This window comes from Phyllopteryx taeniolatus, chromosome 21, assembly GCF_024500385.1.
Source record: "Phyllopteryx taeniolatus isolate TA_2022b chromosome 21, UOR_Ptae_1.2, whole genome shotgun sequence".
NCBI classification, from domain to species: Eukaryota; Metazoa; Chordata; class Actinopteri; order Syngnathiformes; family Syngnathidae; genus Phyllopteryx; species Phyllopteryx taeniolatus.
Genome location: NC_084522.1, coordinates 2,476,987 through 2,503,673, shown reverse-complemented (window position 1 = coordinate 2,503,673; position 26,687 = coordinate 2,476,987). Strand labels below are relative to the sequence as shown.

The window sequence follows — 26,687 nt, the reverse complement described above, 5'->3', positions numbered from 1 at the left end:
TAAAATTAGCATTCAGACTAAAATATGTACACTATAATATTTTTCTTTAAAGCGCGGTAAACATAGTTAATAAAGGTAAAGAAATCAAAGCAATTTGAGCAACAAAGTTTTACTCTTTATAGATTTATTTACATTTTTTTTTTTTCAAGGTGGAAGAATTAAATGCCTCACAGCAATAACCCAATTTTTGCTGGGGTCTGCGTAAAAGAAAAAGCCAGATAAAATTAGTCCACTAGCTTAATGGTAATACATAATGAGAAACACCATAGATGGGCTAACAAATAGCATCTATGTGGGGGTGTTATAACCTTTGAGCAACGTGTAGACAGAAAACATAATTCTATATAATATACAATATAGTATATAGTAATATAATATAATACTATACTATATTCTTTATCCTCTGAGAAGAATGACTATCATTTGGAATATGAGTGTTTTGAGTTACAAGGGTGGTCACAAAACAAATGAAACTCATAACTTATATCACTGTATAAGAATTCAAGCCTTGCAGAAATATCCTATTTTTTATCTTGTGCTGCAAAAGCGGATAAATGCATTTTTTGATGCTATTTCTGTGCGAGAGGTTATGTTTTTTTTTTTTTTTTAAACAATAATGTAAGAATTAAAGCATGGCTGAGACAAAAAAATAATAATCCCACCAAAATGAGAGCAATATCAAAGTTTTATTCTTAAAATGTAGTACACAGAGGAACAGTAGTACATTTTTTTTTAAAACAGAGAGAAGAGAAACAAACCAGGAGAATGTTAAGTTCCATCTTTGAAAAGTTCTGGTAAAAACGTAAAAAGAGTAACCTGAATTTTGCTTTTTTTTGTGTTCGGAGGGCACCGAGTTTTGCATCGCTGTCAGAGCAAATAAGTTGAAAAATACAACTTTTTGTGTGTGTTTGAAAATCTTAAAAGCGTAAAAAAATACAGCTGGGAATAGATGCGTATGGTGTGTGTGTGTGTGTGGGGAAACAAAAATCTGTAGTGTGGTGTTTTTTTTGTTTTGCTTATTGATGTCCATAAAAGAAATACAGCATTAAAAATTTACAATAAAAATCAGTAGGATGGCGCGAATCATATATATATATATATATATTAAAAAAAGAGACAGGAAGTGACGGACAAGCAGCACACAGCAAAGCGGAAGGAAGTTAAATAATAGATTTTTTTAAATATATATATATATATATTCATATCTCATAGATTCTCCACGTATATATGTATATATATATATTTGTTATATCGTAGGCCCTACCCACAGTGATTTTTGAAAGTGACACGAGGAGGAAGATGAGGTGTCCCGTACAAACTGCATATGAACACACATACTGTATAATTGTGTGTGTGTATATATATACATATATATATATATATATATATATATATATATATATATTCACGCACACGCACACCCGCCCCACACGCACTATTAAGAAAAGCGATGTGCTGAAGTCACGGGAGGAAACAATCAAAAAGGGGGAGGAGTAAAGTGAATGGTCGCATTAACATGTTGCCCGGCTCCTCCCACCCTTAATAATAATAATAATAATTAACAACAATAACAATAATAGTAATAATAATTTTGGTTGAAAAAAAATAGAAATTAACAGTCTTGATTGCATTTTTTTGGAGTCAACATATATATTAAATAACAAAAAACGAAGAAAAAGTTCCATTCAGACCCGCTTTTTGGGGCAAACATTGAAAATAAGAAAAAATCGATCACAAAAAGTAAGTGCATGTCTATGATGGCGCCATAGAGCTTCACTCGTTTTTGTCTTGTGGAAACAAAGAAGTGTTTTTTTTCTTTTTTAAAAAAAAAACAAAAAAACAACCTGGCAGACCAAATTAAATGGAAATCAAATGACAAAAAACAACAAAAATGGAGTTACGCACCCCCCCCCCCCCCCAAAGAAAAATACGCTTTGGACGTCCTGTCACAATCAAATGATTCCAAATATATATATATATATAAACGGCGTATATAACTCGGTACCAAATATAAACAAAAAGACGTCCACTTAGGTCCTCATAACGCATAATTAACACGGAAAAGTACTGCAGGTAGTTAGACGGAAAAAAAAAAAAAAAAAAAAAAAACGCACACGTGTTAAGAGTTTAAAAAAAAAAAAAAAAAAAAGAATGGCAAAGATTACCTGATAGTCCACAGAAGCCCCTTTTACACCGGCATTTTTCCGCCTTTTTTTTTTTGCCATGACCCAGCAATTCTTCCGCCTTGGGTGGTAGCATCAGAGCCGTAACAGAGGCGGGACAACACCAGGGTGTGAAGTCTGAAACCCGGCAGGTTTTTTTTTTTTGCTCAGTATTTTTATTTGTTGTCGAATTATCCGATTACGGGATGCCGTGTCGCTGCATCAAATTTCCGCTAGGCTCAGTGGAAAAGGTAGGTCTTCTGTTACGGCTCTGATGCCAATTTTTCAATGCAGGTTTGGTGTTGCTGGGAGTCAAGGTTTTCACTGTTTGAGTAACGTCATAAGAATTAAAGCAATACTGTAGGTCCAGTATGTGAAGTTTAATACCAGACACCTGTTGGCAAGGCAAAGGCAGATGCAACCAAATCTGCGTGAAAGAGTCTTGTCGGAGGTGAAGCTTGTTATGTTGAATAACACCATAAGAATTAAAGCCGTACTGTAGGTCCAGTGTTCAACAATGCCAGGACAAGAAAGTGAAGTTTAACACCCAACTTCTCCTAACCTATTTTTGCAAGACTCTTTCTAAAAGAGGCGACTGTTGTTGAAAAGGGAGGTTTTAATGATGAGACATCATAAGAATTAAAGCTGTATTCTAGGTCCAGTATTACATGATGTTAGGCCAGGGATGTTAAGTTTAACACTCAACTTCTCCTACCCTATTTTGCAAGACTGCGTGAAAGAGGTTAGTGTTGTCAGAAGTAAAGGTTTTGACAATGAGAAATCATATGAATTAAACCCGTACTGCTGTAGGTCTAGTATTCCATGATTTTTGCAAATAGGCTAGTGTTGATAGAGGTAAAGATTTTAATGACGACAGACAATAAGAATTAAAGCCATATTCCGCAATGCCGAAACAGGGGTGTGAAGTTTAACACTCAGTTTCTCCGACCCATTTTTTGATGATGACAGAAATCATAAGAATTAAAACCATGCTGTAGGTCCAGTATTTTGCGACGAAGCCGCGTGTAAGGGTATTATTCTGTGATGAAGTTTAACACCAGACACGCTTCTGCGTGAAAGGCAGAGACGGATAAACTTCAGATCTTCGGTTACAGCTCTGATTCACTTGAAGCTTCTTATGACGACAAACATAAGAATTAAAGCCTGGCTTTTTGCTGGGGATGGCGTGACAGGCAAAGGCAGACAAATGCTGGGTCTTCGTTTTTTTTTTGGGGTGGGATCTCTGCGTGAAAGAGGCTATAGTGTTGTAGAGAGGAGGTGAAGCGTCAGTTATACCATTGAAGCTTATTTTTTTGTCTTTCATGACGACAGACATCATAAGAATTAAAGCCTCGCTTGTTTTGTAGGTCCAGTATTCTGCGACAAAGCATTACAGCACCAAACGTCGTCATTTGGCATAAAAAACAAAACAACAAACGATTCAAGCTTTAAGTGAAGGTCAAATGCTTTTTTAAAGTGTTAGCGTGACGCGGCGATTGGTATAAAGCTAGCTAGAACAGCCCCCTCCCTCGCGCTTTACTTCTTATACTTTTAAATATTTTTTTTTCGTAAAATTCTTTATTTAATTAAAAAAAAAAATCAAATAAAGGTGTCTTTTCATTGAAGCGTATTCAGTAGTTTTCCTGCTCCATCTTGGTGTGCGGTCTGTTTGGCACGACGTCGTCACAGCCCTCATTTTTTATTTTTATTTTTATTAATTTATCTTATAAATATGGCTGAGATAACAGTCACCAAACAGTTTTTTTGGTTCCAAGATTTGCGCAGGGGAAAAAAAAAGAAAAACGGAATAATATAGAATTTTAGCGCAACTAAACGCCATCTACACAGCAAGTTAAAAAAAAGGAAAAAATTAACGATAAAAATTAGATCTGTGATAAGACCATAAAATCTTCTTAAATTAAATAATTACATTTTTTTTTACGTCCAAATGATTGGCCTAGCTAGCCCTCCCCACCTATTTAAAAGAAAACATACATACCCCCCCCCAAAAAACCTGATTTTTCTTTCATATAATCTTTCTCTGGTGGGCATTAACAATAATAATAATAATAATTAAATCTGTACATGGCGGGATTCCCACACGACCAAAGCTTTTTTTTTGTTGTCGTCTCTAATATCTTTGTCAAACTCGCGCAATTAAGCAACCTCAGGGTTTTGATAGCACTTTTGGAGTTGATTGTTTACCAGCTTACATATATTTAAAAAACAAAAACCATGAGGCTAGAACTCCTTGTCGTCCACCGGAGGGGCAGCACAAGCGCTGCCCCCGCGGGTCCAGGCGGCTCGGTCGTGGTCGGCGGAGGCGGAGTCGTCGCCCTCCAGCAGGTCGTCGCCCTCGTCGCCCTCGAAGTCATCGTCCCGGGGGAACTCCATGGCCTCCAGGCCCTCCTGGGTGGTCTGGTGCGAGTCGGCGCAGTCCACGCAGACGCCGTAGCGCCGCGAGCCGTGGCGGATGCCCACGCTGGCCGCCAGCATGAAGATCTTCTTGCAAACCATGCACTTGTACTTCTTGTCCTTCTTGTGCACCTGCCGGGACGGGTATGGACGGGGCGGGAAAAGGCGGGATGGACACCGTCAATCCAGTTTCCGTCCGACAATTTCAGTTTCTTTCGCCGCCTTCATTTGGAATGGTCTAAGTCATTAGCTGCTAAATGTTATGCTCGCTGGGTTTAGGCCTGGTACACACAAAGATTTTACAAATCTTAAAAGATTTTTTCATCTGTTACAGACACCACACAAGAAGATAAAGTTGGTCAAGAAGGGGCAAAATCAGGACAAAAACAGTCCAATTGTGTGTACAGGGCCTTGGCGTCCCCGCAATGTGTTTTACAGCAGACGTAAGCAGTTAGCATGGTTTATTAGCTGCGCTGATTAACTAGTTCCTAGCTGGGTTTCGGGTCCCCCGCAGCCGATCAACAGATGGGTGGGGAGCAGCTGGCTAGTTTAACGGCTTCCTTTTAACAACGTTTAAGCTTGTGTGGTTATTTAGATGCTGATTGCTATGCTCGCAAACTAGTTGTTAGCTAGGTTGCCGACCAACGTAACGGTTAGCACATCGGACATGGCGACCAGGAGCAAGGTAGCCTTAACTGCAGCATTTTTGCAGAGAGAGTTGGCAATCATCCACTTCTTTAGTCGCTAAATGCTATGCTCTACAGCTAATTTCCAGACTTAGGGCCCCTCAATGCAAACAGCTTTGTGCTCGGGAGTGCACGAGAGTCTGCGATCATCTGTTTCTTTGGTAGCTAAGTGCTATGCTCAGCAGCTAGGTTTAGGGTCCCCAGAAAATGTTTCAAGGCAGATTTTTGCATTTGGATCATTAGCCGCGCGCCAACTGCTGTGTTCGCCAACTAGATGCTACTAAAGATCTGATATTTCTTAGTGATGAATGCGTGTACTGACCAGGGAATGTCTCTTGACGTGCTCGCGACGGGTGAACAGCTTCCCGCAAATGTCGCAGCTGAAGGAGCGCACGCCCGAGTGGATGACCAGGTGCCTCTTGAGGGTGCGCCGGTGCTTGGCGATGTAGTTGCAGTGCGGACACTTCAGCTTGTTGATGGCCAGCAGCGGCGACTCGCCTGTGACGGGACAAGGAGGGGGCAAAACCGTCTTATTGGGGACCTTAAATCAGAACAATACGTTTTAAAGACGATCGATCAAAAAGTTGACATCGTGGTGGCTAGCAGGTAGTTGGCTTAACTACGGCATTTTTACGCAGAGTCTGATAGTCTGTCTCTTTAGCCGCAAAATGGTCAATTGCTAGCTGTGTTTGGGCTCTCCATAAGACGGTTTAAGGTCAAGTGACGCAAAGGTTTGTACAAACAACCCGGCGAACATCAGCTCACGAGCTTAACTGCTGCATTTCTGTGAAGTTTATGATCAGCTAGTTATTTAGATCCTGCTAGTTGTAGTTGGGTTTAGGGTCCCCACAATACGTTTCAAAGACGATCAACACGAGGGTTAGTTAGCCTAACTATAGTGTTTTATCTTGTACTTTAATCACTAAATGCTCATCAGCTAGTTGGTAGCAAGGTTTAGGGTCCCCAAAGTACATTATAAAGCCAATCAATGCAACACGGTGGCCAGGAGCTCGTTAGATGGACTTCAGTGTTTTAACAGTCAGCGATCATCTGCTTCTTTAGCCGTTAAAAGCTTACCAGCTAGTTGCTAGCTGGGTTTAAGGTCCCCTCAATGTTTAAATACCTTCCAATGTGAGGGTTTGCACATCCAAGATGGCGGCCAGCAGCTACTTAGCTTAGCAGCATCTTAGTAACAAGACTAATAAGCTAAAGAACTAGAACTAAAGAACTAGATTGTATTTCTTGAGCTGCTAAATGCTCTCCAGCTAGTTGCTAGCGGGGTTTAGGGTTCCGGAAATATGTTTCAAAGCCGATCAATGTGAGGGTTGACGCATCCAACATGGCGGCCAGCAGCTAGTAAGTTGCATTTTTATGGAGTTTCAGGTACCTGCTTTTACATGGTCAAAGGGGCACAAGAGAAGGACGACAGCTGCTCTGTGCGTTAATGTTTGAAAAATGAAAACTGCACTCTCCCCGTGCCCACCACTCTCCACCCTCAGATGCTAACGAGCTACTGCGGACAGATGGTTTTGAGCGTAAATTAGTAGCCTATTGATTTTGAAAGCGCTTCAAAATGGAGCACGCAGGGGGGGGGGGGAGTGAAGAGTCACGGCCTTTTGTTTGAACTCACAACAGTGCTGTCGTCAAGGCAGGTTGCTAAGTGGGGGAGGAAGTAATGGTTTGGGGTGGGGGGGGGCGGCGTTGATGAATCCCAGGTTACCTGAGTGTGTGCGTGTGTGTGGGCTCAGGCGCACACACTTTTTTTTTTATGCGTGCGTGTTCCTTTAAGAGGCTGCTTTGGCCAGCATGCTCATTTCAAGTGACAACGGGGCGGCACACCTTATTCCTAATTTAGCAACCATTTTACATACAACCACACCGTTGCCAAGGCGATGACCTGGTTCCAGTGTGACATAATTGGGAAGTCCTAATTTGTGTGCAACGCATTCGTGAATTTTGTAGAAAATTGTACAAAAACTTGGAACAAATACACGAGCCAAAACACTCCAGTTTGCCACAACTAAGGGACTTGATAATTTCTAGGTAGAATTAGCAAATTACTCCATTTTTTAAAATACTAAATCCTACCAAATACTGTCATAAAACCACACAGCTATGTATTTTTTTAAATTAAAATGTTTACATTCAAGTGTGACATCCAAACAGTCATATGAATTTGTTAATTTTGTAGAAAATTGTACAAAAACACGCAGCACATGCCAGCATGGTTTTTATATTTGCTTAACAGCAAAACACTTTTTTGATATTCTGAGCAGCTGTCGAAAAAAACAACGTACATTTGTTACTACTCATGGTTCATTTTTTCGTACAAACTTGTACTAAAATCTTGAGAACAGGCTCACAGGTGTGTCAGTTTATGAATTTTAACGGAGGCGGTGAGTAACCAATTTCCTAAATTCCCCCCAAAAATAAATAAACCTATCCAATAATATACTGTGAGCATTTGTGGGTTAAATATTGCGGTTTTATTGTTGTATTTAGAACTGAAAGGGGAGCACCAATTTGGCCCACGTACCCGAGGTTGCCCACCCCTGATTTACGGTCACGTGTGTGAAAAGTTGCATCTGTGAAGAATGAGAAACTGCGGTAATTCTTGGAGCTTACCATTCTCCCAGGATTCCCCTGGCTGGATGATGCTATACTGGATCTGATTGGCCAGCTCTGGGAAAAGGGGGCGTGGTTTGGGGATTTGAGGAGAGAAGCGAGAGGGAGACATAAAAAAAAAAGAAAAAAAAAAGGGGTGAGGTGAGAGGTTTGACGGAGGGGAGGCGGGTGGTTTTTTGTTTTGTTTTGGGTGCGTGTACACAACTAACCAGTCCACACACACACACACGGAACAATGCGAACTTCACTTACACAAACACACCCACGTATGAGGCTCTATTGTATGTAAAGTAGCGTCGCGGGGGAGGGGGAGGGAGTGGGGCACACCTGCGGGTGCTCGTGTCCGGTTCCTCCATGTTGAGCCCTTACATCCCATTAAGGACATGGCCGCCACGCTCCCTCGGTCAATATTTGGAAACGGCCCTGCCGAGTGGCTTTGAAGGGCCGGGCCGCCTTTCGACCAGAAGTCGCCGAGCCAAAACGACTCAGACCCACTTGGAGCCATTTCTCACAGAAATGAAATCACTCTTTAGCGCTAACTCGTCGCTAATTAAGTTCCAACGGCTCTTCTTTTTTTAAACCAATTGGTGACGTTACACCCCACAGATAAACACAGAAATAAAACAGGTTATACAATGGTACCCTTGACTTATAAATGACCTACGTTTTTTCCCCGAGATAAGTATAATAAATAAAAATACAAAAATGCTTCAGGCTGTTTCTTGGCACTTTACTGTCAAATTAAACACAAAACAAAGAGAATTATACAGTCTATTTAAAACAACCACATAGCTTTATTGTTGCGTAGCTTAATGCTAACAAACAATGCAACACGCCTTAGCCTGGCTAATGAAACTAGCATCGCTTTTGCGGTAGTGCTAACCCTTTAAGCAACATATGTGACGCAAACGGTGCAGCAACACACATAGACCAACCATACAAAAATATTAATAGGCATATTGTTTGGTGTCGGACCTTCTATGTTCAAATTCCTACTTTAGACAATCCTGTAGGCTGGAGGCACTTGGCGACTCCAACCACAGCCTTCACTTTCAACTGTCACACCAAATGGTCTACCTTCACCACCAGCTGCCTCCATGCTCTTATATGTGGACAAAAAGGCGGTACCCACACTAGGTACCCAGCTATTTTTATGGTGCGTTTACATAAGCGCGACATCGTAGAAACCTGGAAAGTTCAGAAAAACAAAACAAAGCAAAAAAACCCAAAACAAAACAAAAAAACAACGCTTGTTTTGCTTAACTAAGCTGCACCGAAAATAGCAAATTTCTGCGAATAATGAATGCTCCCCGAAAAGATTATTGCCTATATTATTAGTTTATTGCTTAACTAACTCACTGGTAGTCGTTTTCAAAGCAGAGCTCAACATATCGCCAGCCATTCGAGAGCATTTTTACTGAACTTTCAAGACCCACAGAGTATCGTGTTCTGTGAAAAACCTTTCACCAGATGAATGTTCTTTCCTAGCTTTTTCCGTTGTTAGTTATTAGCTGTACAAAAGGGGTTAGTTTACCAAAAACACTGACAATAATGTTTGCTTTTGTGACACCTCAAACAATAAACCGAAGACTGAGAATAGGATTTTGATGCCCCCCCCAGAAAAAAAATCATTAATGTGACGCTGACTCACCGCACGGCTTGACATGAACTTCAGTTGATTTGTTTTTTACGTCTGCATCATATTTTCTCAAGATTGCAGCACACTTTCTCCTACTTACCACGAGAGACATACTCTCTTTATACCGTACATATTCATACTCAGCTCGTGTGTGAGACGGTGACTAAACTTGTCCAACTTCCAGCTTGTTGGCATTTTTCTCCCTCATAATCGATGTGACAAGCCGAGATTCAACACCTGATCATCTTCTACTCAAAAGCTGTGCTCCTTTCAAATCCACAGTGATGCCGCCATCTACAGGGATTGGTCTACACACCTGAATTTTACAGACAAGCTGGGTGAGAACCTCTTTCATAGGCAGTGACTTAATGGTGGAAATAACATTGAAATGATTAATCTTAGTCTCAAGAAAATTGGATTTTGAACAGGGGTGTGTAGACTTTTCATATTCTCATAGTGTATAGGCCCTCCACTGCATTTTGATACCGTCGTGGATTCGGCACTTCATTCCGAGTGCAGGCAGGGTTTATTAGCATAGTCGAATTCCCACAAAATCAATTGCACGCCGCTTTATGCTTTTCACGGGGACGACGCGGAAGCCATGTGATGCGCGCAACAAAACCCGGCACTGTGTAGCGCTTAATCGGGCGGGCACGGCCGCCAGACTGCAAGGAGAAGCCGATCCACTTTGCTGATAAGAAACATCAAAAGTGCACACATTTTTTTTCCCCCAACAGAGCTGCAAAAGACGCTCTGAGACGGCAGCGAACGTATACCGTACGCTAGCCCTTGGGCGCAGGCCATTAGCGCGTGCGCGCCCCCTCCCCACCCCCCAAAGGCATCACTTGTGGAGCGCATTAGAGGAGCTGGAGGCACTAAGAGCATTGCAGCGCATTTAGGGGGAGGCCTGAGGGAGAGAACCCACCCCGGCCGCCCCCGCGCTTTCTTCATTATCCTGCATTAGGGAGGGAACCAAATGTCGTAAAAAACACGTCCCGCGCTTCCGTCACGGTGGAGGAGCGCCGCTTTAATGGCCGAAGGAGAGATTACGGCCGACGAGAAAGGACGGCAGATTAAAAGGTTATTCGAGGATACAACCAGGGTGGAATAAACATGCAGGGAAGAACACAAAAGAGGATTTTAAAATGGAGCCATGCGGATTTTTTTTAATTATTATTATTATTATTATTGTGGAAGGGCAAGAGTGTGTGGTGTGGGGTTGTGTGGCCTCGGCACCCACAAAGCGGGCGTTAACGTGGGTATAAACCCCCCCAACACACACACACACACACACACACAGCTCTGGAGCGATTAGCAGGGGGATCATCAGGAGGAAACGCCAGGGCAGGTTGAGCCTGCGCACACACTGGCCTGCTGGGAGGTGCTACGCCCGCACTCGAGCCTTTGAAACACACACACACACAAATCCATGCACATAAACACCCACACACAAACGCACTTTCACATACACACACACACACACACACACACAAAAAGACATTTCCACACACGTACAAACACACGTTTATACATGCAGTTACCCACATTTACACACACACACACACACACACACACACACACACACACAGACGCCCGCTTTAGTCAGAATCGATGACTTGATTTGCGACCGCACACAGCCAGCAAATTAATTTTCGTTGTGCGTCATTTTTCAACCTACAAATTTCCCTCTTGCCCCAGTTATGAAGCAGGGCAAATTGACCCGTTTTGAAATGATTTATAAAAAAAAAAAAAAAAAAAAAAAAAAAGAGAGAGAGAGAAAAACAATTTTCGCAAATTTAAAACCAAAAACTGGATTGCGAGTTTTGTATGGTGTGTTCATTTTTTTTGTTTCTTCTCACAATTATTATTAAACTTGATTGTAAACCCTCCCCAGCTTGTCTGTGAAATACCGCTGTAAAGTAAACCGCTGTAATGACTAACAGATCCCTGTAGATAGCGCCGTTGCATCGCTTCGGGCTTGAGAGCAGCACAGCTTTTGAGTAGAAGATAACGTAACAGGAGGGGTTAAAGGTGGCGAATCTCGGCTTGTCACGACGTTGACGAGGGAGAGAAATTCCAAGATGTTGGAAGTCAGACAAGTTTAGGCACCTCAACTAACGGAGTGGATGTATGGTACAAACAGTATATGCCTTGCGGTAGAAAAGATGACACAGTTTATGGAGTGGATGGTGAACGACTCGAGCCAGGCTTCTTAGCTGTATTTCTGTAACTAAATTATGTGGTTTTTTTGTTGTTTTCTAGTGTGAGGTGTCACAAAAAAAATGTCCCGTTTGACATGTTTCTTTTCACAAAAAGAGCGAATCTTCTTAGCTTCTTGGTCAGAAACCGGTGTTTTGGTGAAACCAACCCATGTTCTACTGCTGATTACTAAAGAACAGAAAAAGCTACAAACAAACTTTTTGTCTGGTCAAAGGAGAGGACTTACTCTTCGTTTTGGTAGGTTCAGTGCTTATATCGTCATAGAACACGGTATCGTGTGGTTCTTGAAAGAGCGAGTTTAACGTCGACTTTAGATATTTTGAACGTGCTCCAGGAGGTGTGAACATGTTGAAAATTTGCCCTGTGACAGCTTACGTACAGATGTTGCACACGTGCATGCGTGTAGAAGTGGCAATAAATCAAACGTGAAGGGTATTTAAAGTCTGCAGATGTGCGTCCTACCGGCGTTTTCCGAGAGCGACGAGAAGTCCTCTCGGGGGTAGGAGGCGGACGGCTGGATGAACATGCCCTCGTCGAAGCCTTCTTCGGGCTCGGGCGGGAAGTTGTAGACGAACCTCCGCGTGGTGGCCTGCTTTTTCCGGCGCCCGCTGCCAGCGATGGCGGCGTCGGGGGGCTCGCGCTTGATGGCCGCCCCCGTGCCCGGCTCGTTCCAGACGAAAACCTGCGCGCGGGCCTCATTGTTGTCGGCCGAGTCGGAGGAATTGTCGTTGTGGTGGGTCCAGCTCCCCGAAGGGGCGCCGGGGGGACCGGCCCCGACCTGCGTCACCTCTACGTCGCTGGACTCCTCCTTCACCCTGCCGGCGTCCTCCTCGGCGTCCTCCTCAGCCTCCTTTCCTTGGTTGTTGCTGGCTTTGATGGACAGCTTGGAGAGGATGCTGGTGGCCCAGAAGTTGCTGGGCTTGCGGTCGGGGCGCCCCCGCTGCCCCTCCTTGGCCACCGTTTGCCGCTTGTTGTAGTCCACCACCACCGAGTCGGGCGCCTCCTGCTTGATGCTGATGTTAAGCGCGTCTTTGATGAACGCCCGGCACGACTGCACCACCTCGGTCATCTGCAGGTAGCTGGCCACCGACATGACCTCGATGGCGTTCTGGCTGGTGAGCAGCAGGTTGCCCGAGTAGAGGAAGTCCAGGATGACCGAGAAACCCTGCACGGCGGCCACGTCCAGGTGAGTCACGGTGGCCCGGTCCTGCGCCTCACTCTGCGTCAGGCAGTAAAGGGTCTTGAAGTAGCGGCTGCCCGCCACCAGGATGTTCTTGTGGGCGCGGAACACCTGGCCCGACACCACGATGCTGACGTCGCACAGGATGCCGCTTTTGCGCTGCTTGTCCAGCTCCTGCAGCAGCTGGTAGCAGTACGAGTTCTCGTTGGGCTTGTTGCGGTAGTCGTCCTCCGAGGAGTTGGTGGACGGGCTGGCGTTGTCTGAGGGCCTCCCAGACTCCTTTGTGGAGACACACAAAACAACACAGTTACAAGAGGAACGAGGATTCCCAAAATTAACGGTGTGGATAGTGATGGGAGTCGAAAACCGGTTCTCTTTCAAAAACAGCGGCTTAAAGCACCTTGTTCTGAAAGCTAGACGCGCTCCGTGCTTAAACTTTGTTGGATCAGTTGGTCTTGAAAACACAAATATTTCATTTTCTCAGGCCCAATAGGAGTGGAACTGGACAATTTCCTAAGACACTCTGATATCTATAAAACTGCGTTAGGTTTTTAGGGTCTCTTGACAGACACTGAGAAGTTAGTGCGCAAGATGAATAATGTAAAGCCTGTTTGGTATACTGGCTTTGTTTTGACACATTTTTGTTATTTAAAGGATGTGCGGCGGGTAGCGGGGGTGCGCCTACTTTTCTTGTTGAAGGGGACGCGTGACTTTGCTGTAGGACATTTTGAGCACACCATGTGCAAAATAAAAGTACAATTGTGTGTTTATACAAATACGACATTTCCCTGGCGGTAACCTCATCTTCGCTACACACTCTGGCGTCGGCAAACACCCCAAGGTTCCTGACACGCCTGCCGGAGGGCGAGAAACTGGTCCAACAGGCTTCCAAAAGGGGAGCGGGGATACAAATGAGGTACAATGGAGGGATGGGCTGCCTGGCCTGGAATCCATTATCATGTTGTACTTCCAAGCCGAGATGTAGCGCAATAGAAATCCTCCTGAAGAGTTTCTGGCTTAGTTGATTGTTGAATAAGCAGTGTGGCTGCCATCTTTGTGGAATTTTCTAAAAAACATGGCACGAGCACTTCAAAGGCCTCTAAAATTCTCCAGGACAAATAAATTCAAGAAAAAAAAAAAAACACACTTGATGAATTAAGTACAGGACCAATTTTGCTGCCCACACATAAGGTTCCATTTGCACTATTTAAGTAGAGTTTTTAGGGCAAGTGAAACCGTTTGAAAAATCTGGGTAATTTTGACATGCCGAGTTGGAGAACCCCCACGGAATTTCGGCCCGTACCAGCTTATTGGTGGATATTTTTAACTGAAACTTGGAATCAAATCGGGGGGGAGGTTTCCCAGAGTAGCTGACAAAACAAAAAGGTCCAGGAGATAGGTTGAGAAATAATCAAGTTATCGGTTTTACTCTAATCTGAAGGTGTTTTTTGACCAGATTTTCTCTGCGCGATATCACACAAAGACATTCAGAAAAGCCTAAAATGTTTTTCCATGCACACATTTTTTTTTTTAGCATTGCTCATCTGTCTACCCTGGAATTTGCCTGAAGTGCGTCCCCGTCAGGATGGAAATGTCCACTAAATTTAATCGGAGAAACAAATTTCCAGGCGGTTTAATTCAGTACGTTTTTGGGAGTTCATGTTCGGAACCCCTAAATACATACATTTTCACCAGGATACACACAATTTATGACTTTTTGCAAGGGGGAAGCCCCCCAAAAGCAGCGATTTCTAATAATAATCTAATCAAATAAACCAATTTGCTGTGGTAAAGGAACAAATCTGAAAGATTTGGACTCCTGAGACCAAAACAACCACAAATGGCACGCTGGCGGCCATTTTCCCCAAAGCTGTGTGTGTGAGATACAAGTGAGCTCTGGAGCGAAAAAATCAAATAGATTCTTTCTTTCTGAACCACAGAAGTCAAGTATTCAGCCCAAAACACAGAGAAATGTCCTGGAACGCCGGCTTCCTCCTGGTGTTTTGGTTTACACTTTACCACGAGGCAGCTTCGACATTGACATTGTTTTTAGTCAATCATTTATTACCACGTCTGTGGGAAACTTCGGGGGGAAAAAAGGTAGTGGCACACCTCCTAGCCTGCTGTATAAGTTAACAACAGTGCAGAAGAGTGTAAACAATCAAAATGAGCCAGCAAAGTTGCACAGTGGTTAAGAAAGTTTGTGTAGTAACGCCATAGATTATTGCAATTATTGCAATTGAAGTCATTCAGGTGACTATCACTATCAAATTATTATTATTATTTTTTTTTTAAAAGCCTCCGCCTTTTGTTAGCGATGTAAAATAGAAACGGCGGAAGTGATTTCTACTAAATTATCTGGATGTGCATGACATGGTTCAAAATTTTGGTGGACTCGAGTTGTTTGGCAATTTGTTAATTACTTTGCAAAGCACACTACAATCACCTACGAAAAAAATGGTGTGAAATATGATGAAATGGAAACAAACAACTTAAAATTTACAACCCAAGCATTTTTGTTTGGTAACGCAAACTCACATCTATCCGCCACTATCTAGCATGATCGTTTGGCCTTGGCAGAGGTCTTCATGCTGCTGACCGGTCTCGTTGTTCCATCCAGCCATTTTGTTATGTGCTTATCTTGCTCAGGGTCACTGCGGGGGTTAGAGTCTAAGCCCCTCTATTGATATAAGTATCAGTGCCGATACTGTACTTCTGCACTCCAAAAAAATAAAAAAATAATGCTCCGATACACCTACATTCTGGGCATGTGGGGTCAAGTCGTGTGGAGATATTTTAAAGGGGAAATATTTTTCCAAACCAACTTTCTCTAGTATTTGGGATGTAATATTGTCTCTGTGGTGCCTCAGTGAACGTGTGAAATATTAATTAAAATCATCCACCCCATTGTTGAGTTCCGGATGTTTTTCTGCCCAGAGGTCTGAAATCAGGTCATTGGAAATTCTCGAGCTTGTTTACGTCACTGGCGAAGATCCCCGCCTACCTCTCCGCTCCCGAGCCAGCGCTGTCACCATAACAAACGTGCGCCCTCACAAGTGGCTCTTCTACACGGAGGCAAACATATGGACAAAGCGGATACAAAACTGGGTCAAACAGAAGTAGCTGTCAGAGGGGCCTTTTCTGGACATTCGTATGACAAAGCCAAGGTGTTTTTTTTTTTTTTTTTTTTTTTTTTTAAATGAAATTGACACTATGTTAGAGAGTCACTGTATGGGGGTCTAAATCAGTCAAATATGGGACCTCTAAGAAAAAACACAGATGACAACACTGTGTTACCAGACTGCAAATTGTGCTCTGCAAAATGAGCAGAGGATTTTAGAAAACAATTGGCAGTGAATCACTCAAAGTGAATTTTTGAAAAAAGAAAAATCTTTTCATTTTGTCATTATGGCGTGTTGTAGAATTTATTCCATTTTGCAATAAGCTTAACAAAATGTGGAAAAAGAGAAGCGCAGTGAATACTTTCTGGATACACTGGTCATTGTATCGTTTCCAAACCCCATTTAATGGTGTACTTTTGGAACCCTAAAACAAAGAGAAGACCTGGAGGAGGACCGTCCGAGGCTGGGTGACGGGGAGGGGAGCTGGCAGAATAGCTGACCTCCCCTGTAACAGCCCCCCCCCCACCCCCCCTACCATCCGCCCTCCTCACAAGGCAAAGAGCCAGCTAGGTACCAAATCAGTAAGCTGGAGGAGTATACATCCAGCACACATGCACTGATGGTGAGGTTGATACATACAAACTGCATCGAGAATGCACAGAAGGAGGCTACATTGTGAGTATTTTTTTTCCCCACAGCAAACTGCACAGCAGATGTCCTAATCCAGACTAATTCACATTGCTCCAGCATTTTTGCCCCCGCCCACCACCTTCGTAAACACACAGAAAGCACGCTGCCCACACACACACACACATCTACACAGCTGGGGTTTCAGCCGATTAAATCCATTTCTCTGAGGTCCCCACCCAGCCCCCACGCTCTGCACTGCAGCCCGGGCACACAGGATGGCATATAAAGGGGGGGGGGGGGGGGGGGAGTTTATCATCCATCCTTGGCCACACAGCTGGAGGGAGAGTGAGTGCAAGAGGGATGAGATGTGAGGGATTGAGAGAGAGCGAATGGGAACATGCTTTTGCAGGCTGGACGACACGCTCTGTATAATGGCTGAAAAGGAGGCTTATAATGGAGGAAAAGTTACAATGGAAAGATAAGAGATGGCTGATAGGCGAGAGACCTTGAGAGAAAATGTGGAGCAGAGGAGGAAGAGGAGGAGGAGGGCGGGTAGGCGAAGGAACGCGAGCGAGCGCCGAAGTCGGCGGGTCACCCCATTTTTTTAGTGGCCTTCACAATGGCCCGCGTTCTCCCCGAGGCTCATTGTCCACTCACTGTAGGCCTTTTGTGAAATCACTTCTTCTGCAGACTGCGCAAGACGGAGCCAGGGGGTGCGCCGAGGCGAGTCGGGCCAGGACGAGGGAGCGAGGAAGACGATGCGTACACATCAAAGTCGAGTTAACGTACAGCGGAACATCTACAAGTATAATTCAACCCTTCTAGCAGACTACAGAGTACAGTTGAACATGTGATGCCGAAGTCATACCATTCCGAATATGGACAATTTGCCTCTAAAGTCACACAAAATTGACACGAAACCTAGCAAATCTAGCGAGTAAATTCCAGTTAACGCTACATTAAAAAAAAAACGAGGGTCCATTTTCTTCGTTGCGAATCACTTTGCACCGTTGGCATTAAACACTTTGTTTTCTTATTTTCTGCAACCATCAATATAGAGCAGTTAGCTCCAACGTGTGCCTACACTAGTGGTGTGAGGGCTCCCTCTAGTGGTATGTGAAAGAATCACTGTACAAGTACAGTTCAGTTGTATTGAACTTTGAAGTTCAACACATTTGCAATTAATCCATAAGAACTGTTTTTTTTTTAACATTTTATTCAACTTTTATGTGCAATGAATTTTAACTGAATCATTGAGTACAGTTTTTTTTCATTTCCTATATTTAAATCGCAGTGTTAATGTACAAACTGTCCATAATGTTACAGTGGCTTACAATAATATTAAATATACTTTAAGAATAAAACCTCTGACTCATTATTGGTTTCAATTAACACATAGACCTACTACACTACTGTATTTTAATGTCAGTCATGAAGGTGATAGTTGGAGAGTTAAGTATTTTTTTGGGGTGGTAGTTCTGATAATAGTTTGTAGATGTAGACCGTGAGCCAAAAACAAGTTAAAATGTGACGTGAACCACATGGGAGGCAGACCAGAGTCCCAGAACAGACTGTAGGACCTAAAAAGGTTCCAGCGTACCTGAGGATTTGGAGATTCTGTTAATGATTAGCCAGCCCGCTCAAGTCCGTGCAGCTTTTTTTAGCTATTCGCACACAGCGAGACAACAGGCCAGGAAGGTAAGACGTAGTAGTTTTGGACTTTACGTGAGCACTAGATCCAGCTAGGGTTGCTGGTTCCTGGCGCACCCTTTCTCCAGATGTGCCACGTGGGAGCCACGACCTGGAAACAAAGCTGTTGTGGATGTGGCTATGTTTTATATCCCGAGTGGACGTCTCAAAGGAATCCCCAAGGAGTTTGATGCAGTCGTGCCTTAACTTACAAGTGCAACTCACAGGTTTTTGAGTTGTGATTTTTTTTTTTCCTTTGTGTTGTAAGGCAAAATTTGAGATAATAGCAGCACTTCTGATACACCGCTGGTGTAGTGAAGTGGAAAAGAAATGGAGCAATGATGGTACCGTGATGGCCTCGCATGTGGGCAAGGAGAGCCACAGTCGCCAAAGCAACAGTCCAACACACAAATACAAAATGAGAACACTCGCAAGGAGCTGCTGTAGGCCACAACCCACGGCCAGATGCTCACACACAGCCTAACTGCACCAGCCGACTCCAGCTCCTGATGTCACTCACTAGGCCACACCTCTTAAAGGAACGCATCCAACACACGCATACTACAGTACATACAGTAATTACACTTTACAAAACCAGTGTTGTGCTTTTATACAGCACAGCACTATTTTTCTCTATTAAAACATGTAACTACCGCAGTTTTAAAAAGTTACGGTTTCAAAACTACTAAAACTTACCATTAGCAGTATGAGCTGTTTTTTGTTGTTGTTGATATCACAATTACGAAGAGCGCCAGCTCTCAATCTTCAACAAATTCAAAGGAACGTTAATATATTAGGTACGTTAATATGAACGTTGGCGACAAGCTAGGAGAGTTAGCATTTCTACAATTGGTCAATCGCAGGGCACACAAACAACCATTCGCACTCACATTCACAACTACGGACAATTTAGAGTCATCAATTAACCTATTATGCACGTTTTTGGAATGTGGGAGGAAACTGGAGTACCCGGAAAAAAACAATGCTAGCACAGTTCTTGATTTTATTCAGAAAAATATTGTTTTTCATATTTTACTTTTACTAATGTATCTACAGAACACATTCATGGGGGAAAAGTCATTTACTCAAACATTTCAAAATAATAGATTTTAGAGCCATAACTGCAATACGGTGACACCGTGGAGTCATTACAGTACACTTGGTGGATTGTGTGACGCACAGGGCCAATGACGGTTACACAGCGCGAGAGCCACAACACAGATACACGCCTGTTGGTCCATGTCAAGACTGAACTGATAATGAAAAGGGTCTTTCGCAACCTGACTTTACGCTGAAATCAAGGGTATGTATCATACTGTCCAAATTTGATACTGGCCTACTGTAGAGTACCAGAAAGAGCTGGAACACAGGTGGACTAAAACAAACAAAGATGACCGTCAAGTGAAGGGGGACGAGGCGCTGACCAATGCATTGAGATAGGCCGCAACACAAATAAACCTCAAACCTAAACAAACCCCAGAGCCCCCCCACCAGACAAACACAACACGCTCTGAACAGTAATCGAGCACTGTTGCCGTGCAGAAATTAACCCCCACACCCCAACACACACTACAACGACCCCACCCAAAACTCCATGCAGTCTCATGACGGGACCCCTGAGGCCAGCAGTGGTGCCTCCCCAAAAAGTCATGTTTACTGTGGTCAACGCCCCCCCAACCAGCCGGTCCCCAGATACCAGAACAATACGTCTGTGTGCATTTGGCCCAAGGTGTGGGAGGGCCGTGCCGAGTGTCTCCCGACCTCCTAACAATGTCGTGCCAGAGACGAAGTACAAGTTGGGGTGGGGGGGCTGGCGTTGGGCACAGACCACAGTCACTACTTCAACAAGAATTCTCCCTCTGGCTGCAGCCCACCCCGTTTCAATGACCAGTGGCCCCCAATAAACATCCCGTCCGAGATATCTTGCCAGACAGCAAACCAAAACGGGGGACAGCCTTATCTTTGTTAAAGGTACAATAAAGGGGTGAAATGACCCCCCAATTTTCAGCCCTTGGGGATCACTTCAGATAGCTGCTCTTTGACCCAACCAGAGGGGTGGGGGCTTTTAAGAAGTCACATGCACCACAAAGGTGGGCTACCTTTTTTGATCTGAGGGCCAGACTAAACTTTGGTATTGGGGGCAAAATTTCTTTTTTTTACTATGTGGTAAAAATCCTCCCCCCCCCCAAAAAAGAAATGTGGGTTCTTCAACCTGTTAGGTCAAGTCCTGTACTGTCTGGTTTTGAGGGGCAGACAAAGGACGGCAGTCGCGGCACACACGTGGAGAAACTAAAACTGAAACTAAATTCCGAGTGGGGAATTTTTCTTTGTTTCTCCTGCGCACTGGAACTGCAGTTGTAAGGTCTCGTCTCTGTAGAAACAAACAAACAAACTAACCGACCAAAACAGGGACCAAAATGTCTGTTTACCACTAAACTGCAATTGTCATGCAGAAAGCTACCCAAAAAAAAAAAAAACCACTGAGGAACTGAAATTGAAAAATATTAATATTTCACTAATTAAAGTGCAATTTTTGGGCCAAATTATACGAAGACTGATTTGAAATTCGTACTCATTCCTGTCTTATGAGACAGTAGTTGTTCAAATTTATATCATTTTTTTTCGCTTAACAAATTTCTAAAAATATTGGGGAATCAAAACCAAAAAGCCTCATTTTTCCAGTCATTGCGGCGCAGTTTGTGCAAAATTATATTACATAAAAAACACTCTTGCATTACATTCTACCCATTACAGGCTTGTGTTATTTTTTTGCCTTTTTGGGGAGCTCTAAAAAGACAGAGGAACCAAAACCTTCAATAAAGCATTATTACACTGCATTTTTTGCACATAATACTACTAAAAAGGCTCTCTCGTCACATTTGTATCTTTTCAGCCTTATTTTGGTCTGCTCTTGATTAAAAATCCAGACACAAGACCACGCCAAGACAATTCCCAACAATCCCCTCTCCGAGGAGACCCACATTTATCCCAGCTGCCTCGCGTGCTGGCGGCTAATCGAGTTAGCTTTTCTCCAACGCTTTGCCGACTTCCAAAAACATAGCCGAGTATTAGCATCACTACTACACGGGATAGTAGGACACGACACGCCCGTGGTTTCGCGGCGTACGTGCGGGGGTTCTCGTTGCTGGGGAGAATCCGCTGTGCCGAGCCCCCATCCACTCCCTGCGCTCTCCTTCCCAATTAGACGTGTGTACAAGTTAGTGGATCACTTTAAGTCATTCTGATTAGCGATTGCGTGTGCCCAGGGAAGGAACTAAATGTGGTCGTCCAATCCTCTTCCGAGTCAAACGGGCCTCGTAAGTCCGCCGTGACAGCTCGCTCGGCCCCGTCGTCGGGAGAAATGCTCTTTGACACCGGATTAGGATCGTCCGCGGTGTTGGCGACACACTCCCTGTTTTTATGGCATCCCAGAACGCTGCGTTCAAATGTCGGCACCATAAAAAAATACAAATAAAATAAAATGCAGAAAAAAACACACACAGTCTGAACAGTCACGTAGCCATCAAATATTAGGTGTGTGATTTCAAAACCGAATCATAAAATATAGTCAACAACAACAAAACTGATATCATAAAACTCACGAAATTTCAAATCAATTTTCCTCAGTGAAATTAATTGAAATGCCATTAATCTATTCCAGGTACCAAAAAAACAAACAAACAAAAAACAAAACATTGCAACGTGTTTTGCTAAATAAAAATTGCAACATAAGCGAATGTAAAGAAATAAACTGGTGTTATGAAGTATTATTACTGTATGTACTGTAGTACCCGCGTGTTGATGTGAGCCTTTACGGGGCGCGGCCGAGTGAGTGCCATCAGAAGCTGACGTTGGGTAGTACAAATTGGGGCCTACTTCAGCTTCTGGGAATGTTTTCATTCTGTATTTGTGTTTGACGAACCCAATCCCACCCGCTTATTCGCAGTTTTTTTTCCCACAATTTTGTTTTCATGGTCCATTTTTTTGCACATTTTTGCTCTTCTCAGTGGGGCTCGGTCCCTGTTAGTTGTGCTTAAAACCATGCTAGTAGGTTTTGTGCGACTTTATAGGCACATTTTTTTGCTCCCGTAAAGTCAAATTCCAAACTCTAATACGCAATGGATGGACTATCGTCAACAACAAGACTGACAAAACAAAAATAATACGCAATAAACTTCAAAAACACCATGAACCCCAAACACTGCGGGAAACATATCCAGTATCACTTCATTGGTCTGACAATTATTATTTCCTACAAATAATGTCTCTTTGTTTGTCTATCTATGCCAGCAACACATAGTGACAGGCAGAACATTTACATGCGCTTCCACTAGATGTCAGAAGTTATTTGTGTATTCACAATGTCTATTCACTTTTTGTGACATTTTTGTTCGGTGGTGTGCCGTGATTTTTTTTCTAATAAAGTAAAATAAATGCCTTGCCTCAATAAAGGTTGGGAGATATTGGGTCACCGACGACATTTGTAATTTGACTGTATTTTGGGGGGACAAATGGAAACTCGAAACAACGTGGTTCTGGACGTGGCTCTGTCTTGTAAAAATGAACTCTAAAAGTCATGTCGCACTTAAATATAAGGGGTGCGATTTCAAATTATTGTCTCAGCATGCGGCGTATGAGCCTTAATCATAAGATCTGCCCCAAAGTGTAAACAGTAGGGCCCATTAATCCGCAAATATGTGGATGACGGGCAGGTCAGGTGATGCTGTGTCTTTCAATTGAGTGTCAAACTCGAGGCCCACATACCCGATCCGACCCACCACGTCATTTTAGACGTTTTTTTTTTTCTTCTATTCTTGGCTAGTACTGTTTTAACTTTTTAACTAACCATAAAAAATAAGTCAGCTTTTTAAGTAATTACGGGGTAATTTACGCAATATACCACGACAAACATCACATTTCCACCTATTTTAAAGGCTTGTTGTGATCGAGTGGTGACTCAAACCTTTTGTCTAAAACATCCAAAACCCTGTCAATCATCCCCAACAATGTCAAGTTTTCCACTAATTACAGTGCAATTTTGTGCAAAATGCGACTAAACGAGAGCAAAAGAGAACATGAATCTGTCCCCGTTTACTTTAAACATTTTCATTTTGTTCCCGTACTGCACTCAAAGTGAACCGAACCATGAACTTACAACAAGGTACATTCTGAACTAGCAACCCTAACTATGATGTGGCTTGCTGTTTGACACCCGTGTATTAGGGACATCCATTTCGCACTGCTCTCTCACCCCCCACCCTCTTTTTTTTCTTCGCTCTTGTCCAGTATGGATTTTTTTGGGGGGCGGGGGGGTCATTCTGGCACAATGCCTCTAATTTAGCTCCCAAAGGGAAGGAGGGAGAGGAGGAGGAGAAAGGTTGTGTAAAAACACCAGAGGTCACCAGGGAGCGCGAGCCTTGAGAGGCCGCTGCCGCACAGGAGGGCCTGAGAGGGGGTGGCTGGAGAAAGGTGCGGCTCCCCTTGTCACTGTGACCTCTGCCTTGATTACTATCATGCTGAGGCAACCCAAAAAAAAAAAAGAAAAAGGGGGCAGGGTGCGTTGTACAGTTCCAATGGAATAAGAATTCTTATATTTTAAGCAGGTGTGTGTAAACTTTTGCACTCAAGGGCCACATTTGATTTTTTTATTCCCCCCCAATGGACACATAGGCCAGGTCATTTGTAAAAGTGGTTAGGTTAAATTAGATTTTTTATATATATATATATACATATATATATATATATATATACATACATACATATATATATATACATACACACATATATATATATACATACACACACACATTGTATATGTGCATACAAAATATGTTAAATACTGTACTTACATACTTTTTTTTAGCATTTCGTTAATTTAATTTTTTTTTTAAATATGTTATTCAGTAAGATACAAAGAAGTATCTAAAATAGTTGTATTCTATTAACTAAATTAATGTAAAATAATTTTTCATAAATATCTACTAATTTTTTATTTTATCAATTTAATTATAATCAAACAATTAAGATTTTTTAAAATAAAGATATTTGCATTTTATTATTTATATGTTTATGTAAAATTATGTATTTTAAGATTTTTCATTGCACTAAAAAATAAACTTAATTCATATAATTTAGTTAAAACTATTTTAACAAATCTCATTTTAAATATATTTCGATAATTATAATCCAATTATTTAATAAATTCAAATTATATTTAATAAATTCATTTCAGCAACAGCTCTCATTTTGCAAAATAATGAAAATTGTACATTTCAATAAATCATACAATTTAACAAATTATTTATTAAGATAAATACTTTTGTAAACACATCTTAAAACACCAATTCTTGGGAAAAACACCTAAATGAATGCAACAAATATTCCAGGCCTTTTGGTCATGTAAATGTTTGGTGAGCCAGATTAAGGAACACAGCTTCGGGCCTCATGTGGCCCGCGGTCCACAAGTAGAGGACCAGTCTTAAAACAACTACTTACACAACAAACAAACAAAAAACTAGGAAGCACAAAGGTATCACAAAAGCCAATAGTTTAACCACATAGTCAGCTAAACTCGTAAGATTTTCAGCGTCTCCACCGAGAGGTTCCCCCTGTACACGAGCCTCCAATCCCGGCTACACGGCGAAGAAGCTACGGGCTAGTTTAGCATCGAGATAGCTCCTAAGCTAATTAGCCACGAAGCGAACAACGGGGGGGGGCTCATATTCGACATACAATTTTGGATAAAGTGACTAAAATGTCAACCGTAACAAGTGATAAACGTAGATAAAGTGGGTTTGTGTGGTTTAAAAGCCACCTACGTCAAGGTTTGACAACGGTGGAAGGGGTGGGGGTGCTACCGAAGCGGTTACCTGTTTGCTGGGGTCATTCCTGCCGTGGTCGGACGACAGGTGATGTCGGAGGAGCAGGGCCCGCTTGTAGCTCCGGCTGCCCTTGGCGAGCTCGTCGCCGCTCCGGGTGGCGACGTCGCGGCACCACGAGCACGACATGAGCCCCGTCTGCTGACAGAAGCGCAGCCACGGGAACTCGTGGAGCCACGACGCGTGGAAGAGCGAGTGCTTCTGGAGCAGCGTCTGCGGTCTCATCTCCACGCCGCATTTCCTGGGTCCTCCCGACTCGGCACAGTTTTCGCTGCCCGCTTCCTTGTAGCCATTCGCCGCCGAGTCGGCGACGCCGCCGCTGTTGCCGGCGGCCGCCCCCTCCGCGTCCTCTTCCTCCTCCGCCTCGGGCTCCGTGCTGTCGCTCACCGAGCCCGCGCCCTCCAGCCGCTTCCGCGTTGGTCCAGTCGCCCGCAGGTCCCCGTCGTCGTCTTGGTCCGGCCGGTTGCCGTTAAAATGTCGGTCCTGGCAGGCCAGGGCCTCCCAGCTGTTACCGTTCCCCGCGCCGCCGCCGGAGCTGGAGCCCCCGGAGCCCGTTAGCCCGGCTAGTCCACCGCCTCGGAACGCCAGCGACCTGCGGTTCCTCTCACCGGACATTTTCTTGCGCTTATGATAAACGTCTCAACAGGACTCCCCCCGCCACGGCAAAATGTTCTTTTTTTCCCTTCCGTCTCCTCGCCGTCTCCCACCCGCCGTCGTTGCTCGTCCTCCCTCCGCCGCTCTTTTATCGGTCGCCGGGCCCGCGGCCGGTGAGAGTGTGTCGGTTATGCGGAAATAAATCGCTCTTTTAAGCGCATAATGACATTTTCAGGGTTCTCGCTGCGTCCGCGCAGGCCCCGCAGAGGTCGAATGGCAACGACTTTCCTCCCCACAATGCACCTCGACTGGTGGTGGAGGAGGAGGAGGCGCAGGGGTGGAGAGGGAGGGGGCCGCTTCGAAGAGGGGGAGATGGGGGTGCTGTGGATCGCCAATGGGGGCTTTTGTGTGTGCAAGGCTGCACCCATTTTCCGCATGCTTCTCATATCTCTCCGTCTCTCTCGCGCTCTCTTTTTTATTTAGTTATCTTTTAACGCTTTCAGGCTCTGCTCCAAGCGCATGAATGTACTTTTAAGGCCCTTAAGTCCCTGTTGTCTGTGATTATATGATCACGTGACGTAATACTATTCTGGCGTAATTCTTGTGATTGCCTTATGAACATATTATTGTAAAATGAATATAATAATTCGTATTATTTTTATTTTCAGTTACATAAAAAAAAAAAAATATGCATAAAATACGTTTTTATAATAGAAAAATATGTTTGATTGAGTGTATTTGTATTATTGTGAGTATTCTTATTGATAAAATATCCACAAATATTATAAATACATAATGATATATAGATACTATAAAATAAGCATAGTTATCCATCAATTACATTATC

At 43.4% G+C, this 26,687-nt stretch overlaps 1 protein-coding gene across 3 annotated transcripts; it reads right to left on the bottom strand.

The window, feature by feature from the left end:
- Positions 1 to 667: 667 nt before the first annotated feature.
- zbtb10 (zinc finger and BTB domain containing 10) lies at positions 668 to 26,473 on the bottom strand. 3 transcript variants are annotated; one of them, XM_061759602.1, is made up of 5 exons: positions 25,238 to 26,411; positions 12,210 to 13,206; positions 7,889 to 7,945; positions 5,586 to 5,761; positions 668 to 4,709 (listed from the first exon to the last, which is right to left on the bottom strand). In XM_061759602.1, the coding sequence occupies exons 1-5, from the start codon at positions 25,859 to 25,861 to the stop codon at positions 4,404 to 4,406; spliced, it is 2,160 nt and encodes a 719-aa protein (XP_061615586.1). In that variant the 5' UTR covers positions 25,862 to 26,411; the 3' UTR covers positions 668 to 4,403. The 3 variants fall into 3 exon arrangements, with proteins under 3 accessions (XP_061615586.1, XP_061615587.1, XP_061615588.1); XM_061759604.1 differs by lacking the exon at positions 668 to 4,709 and adding an exon at positions 4,720 to 4,858 and having other exon boundaries at positions 25,238 to 26,473; XM_061759603.1 differs by lacking the exon at positions 7,889 to 7,945 and having other exon boundaries at positions 25,238 to 26,410.
- Positions 26,474 to 26,687: the final 214 nt, after the last annotated feature.

Coding starts and splice junctions, on each gene's coding strand:
- zbtb10 (XM_061759602.1), bottom strand. CDS start 25,861: ATGTCCGGTGAGAGGAACCGCAGGTCGCTGGCGTTCCGAGGCGGTGGA. Junction 13,207..25,237: donor GGAATGACCCCAGCAAACAG/GTAACCGCTTCG, acceptor GTCTCCACAAAG/GAGTCTGGGAGGCCCTCAGA. Junction 7,946..12,209: donor GTCGCTCTCGGAAAACGCCG/GTAGGACGCACA, acceptor CCCTTTTCCCAG/AGCTGGCCAATCAGATCCAG.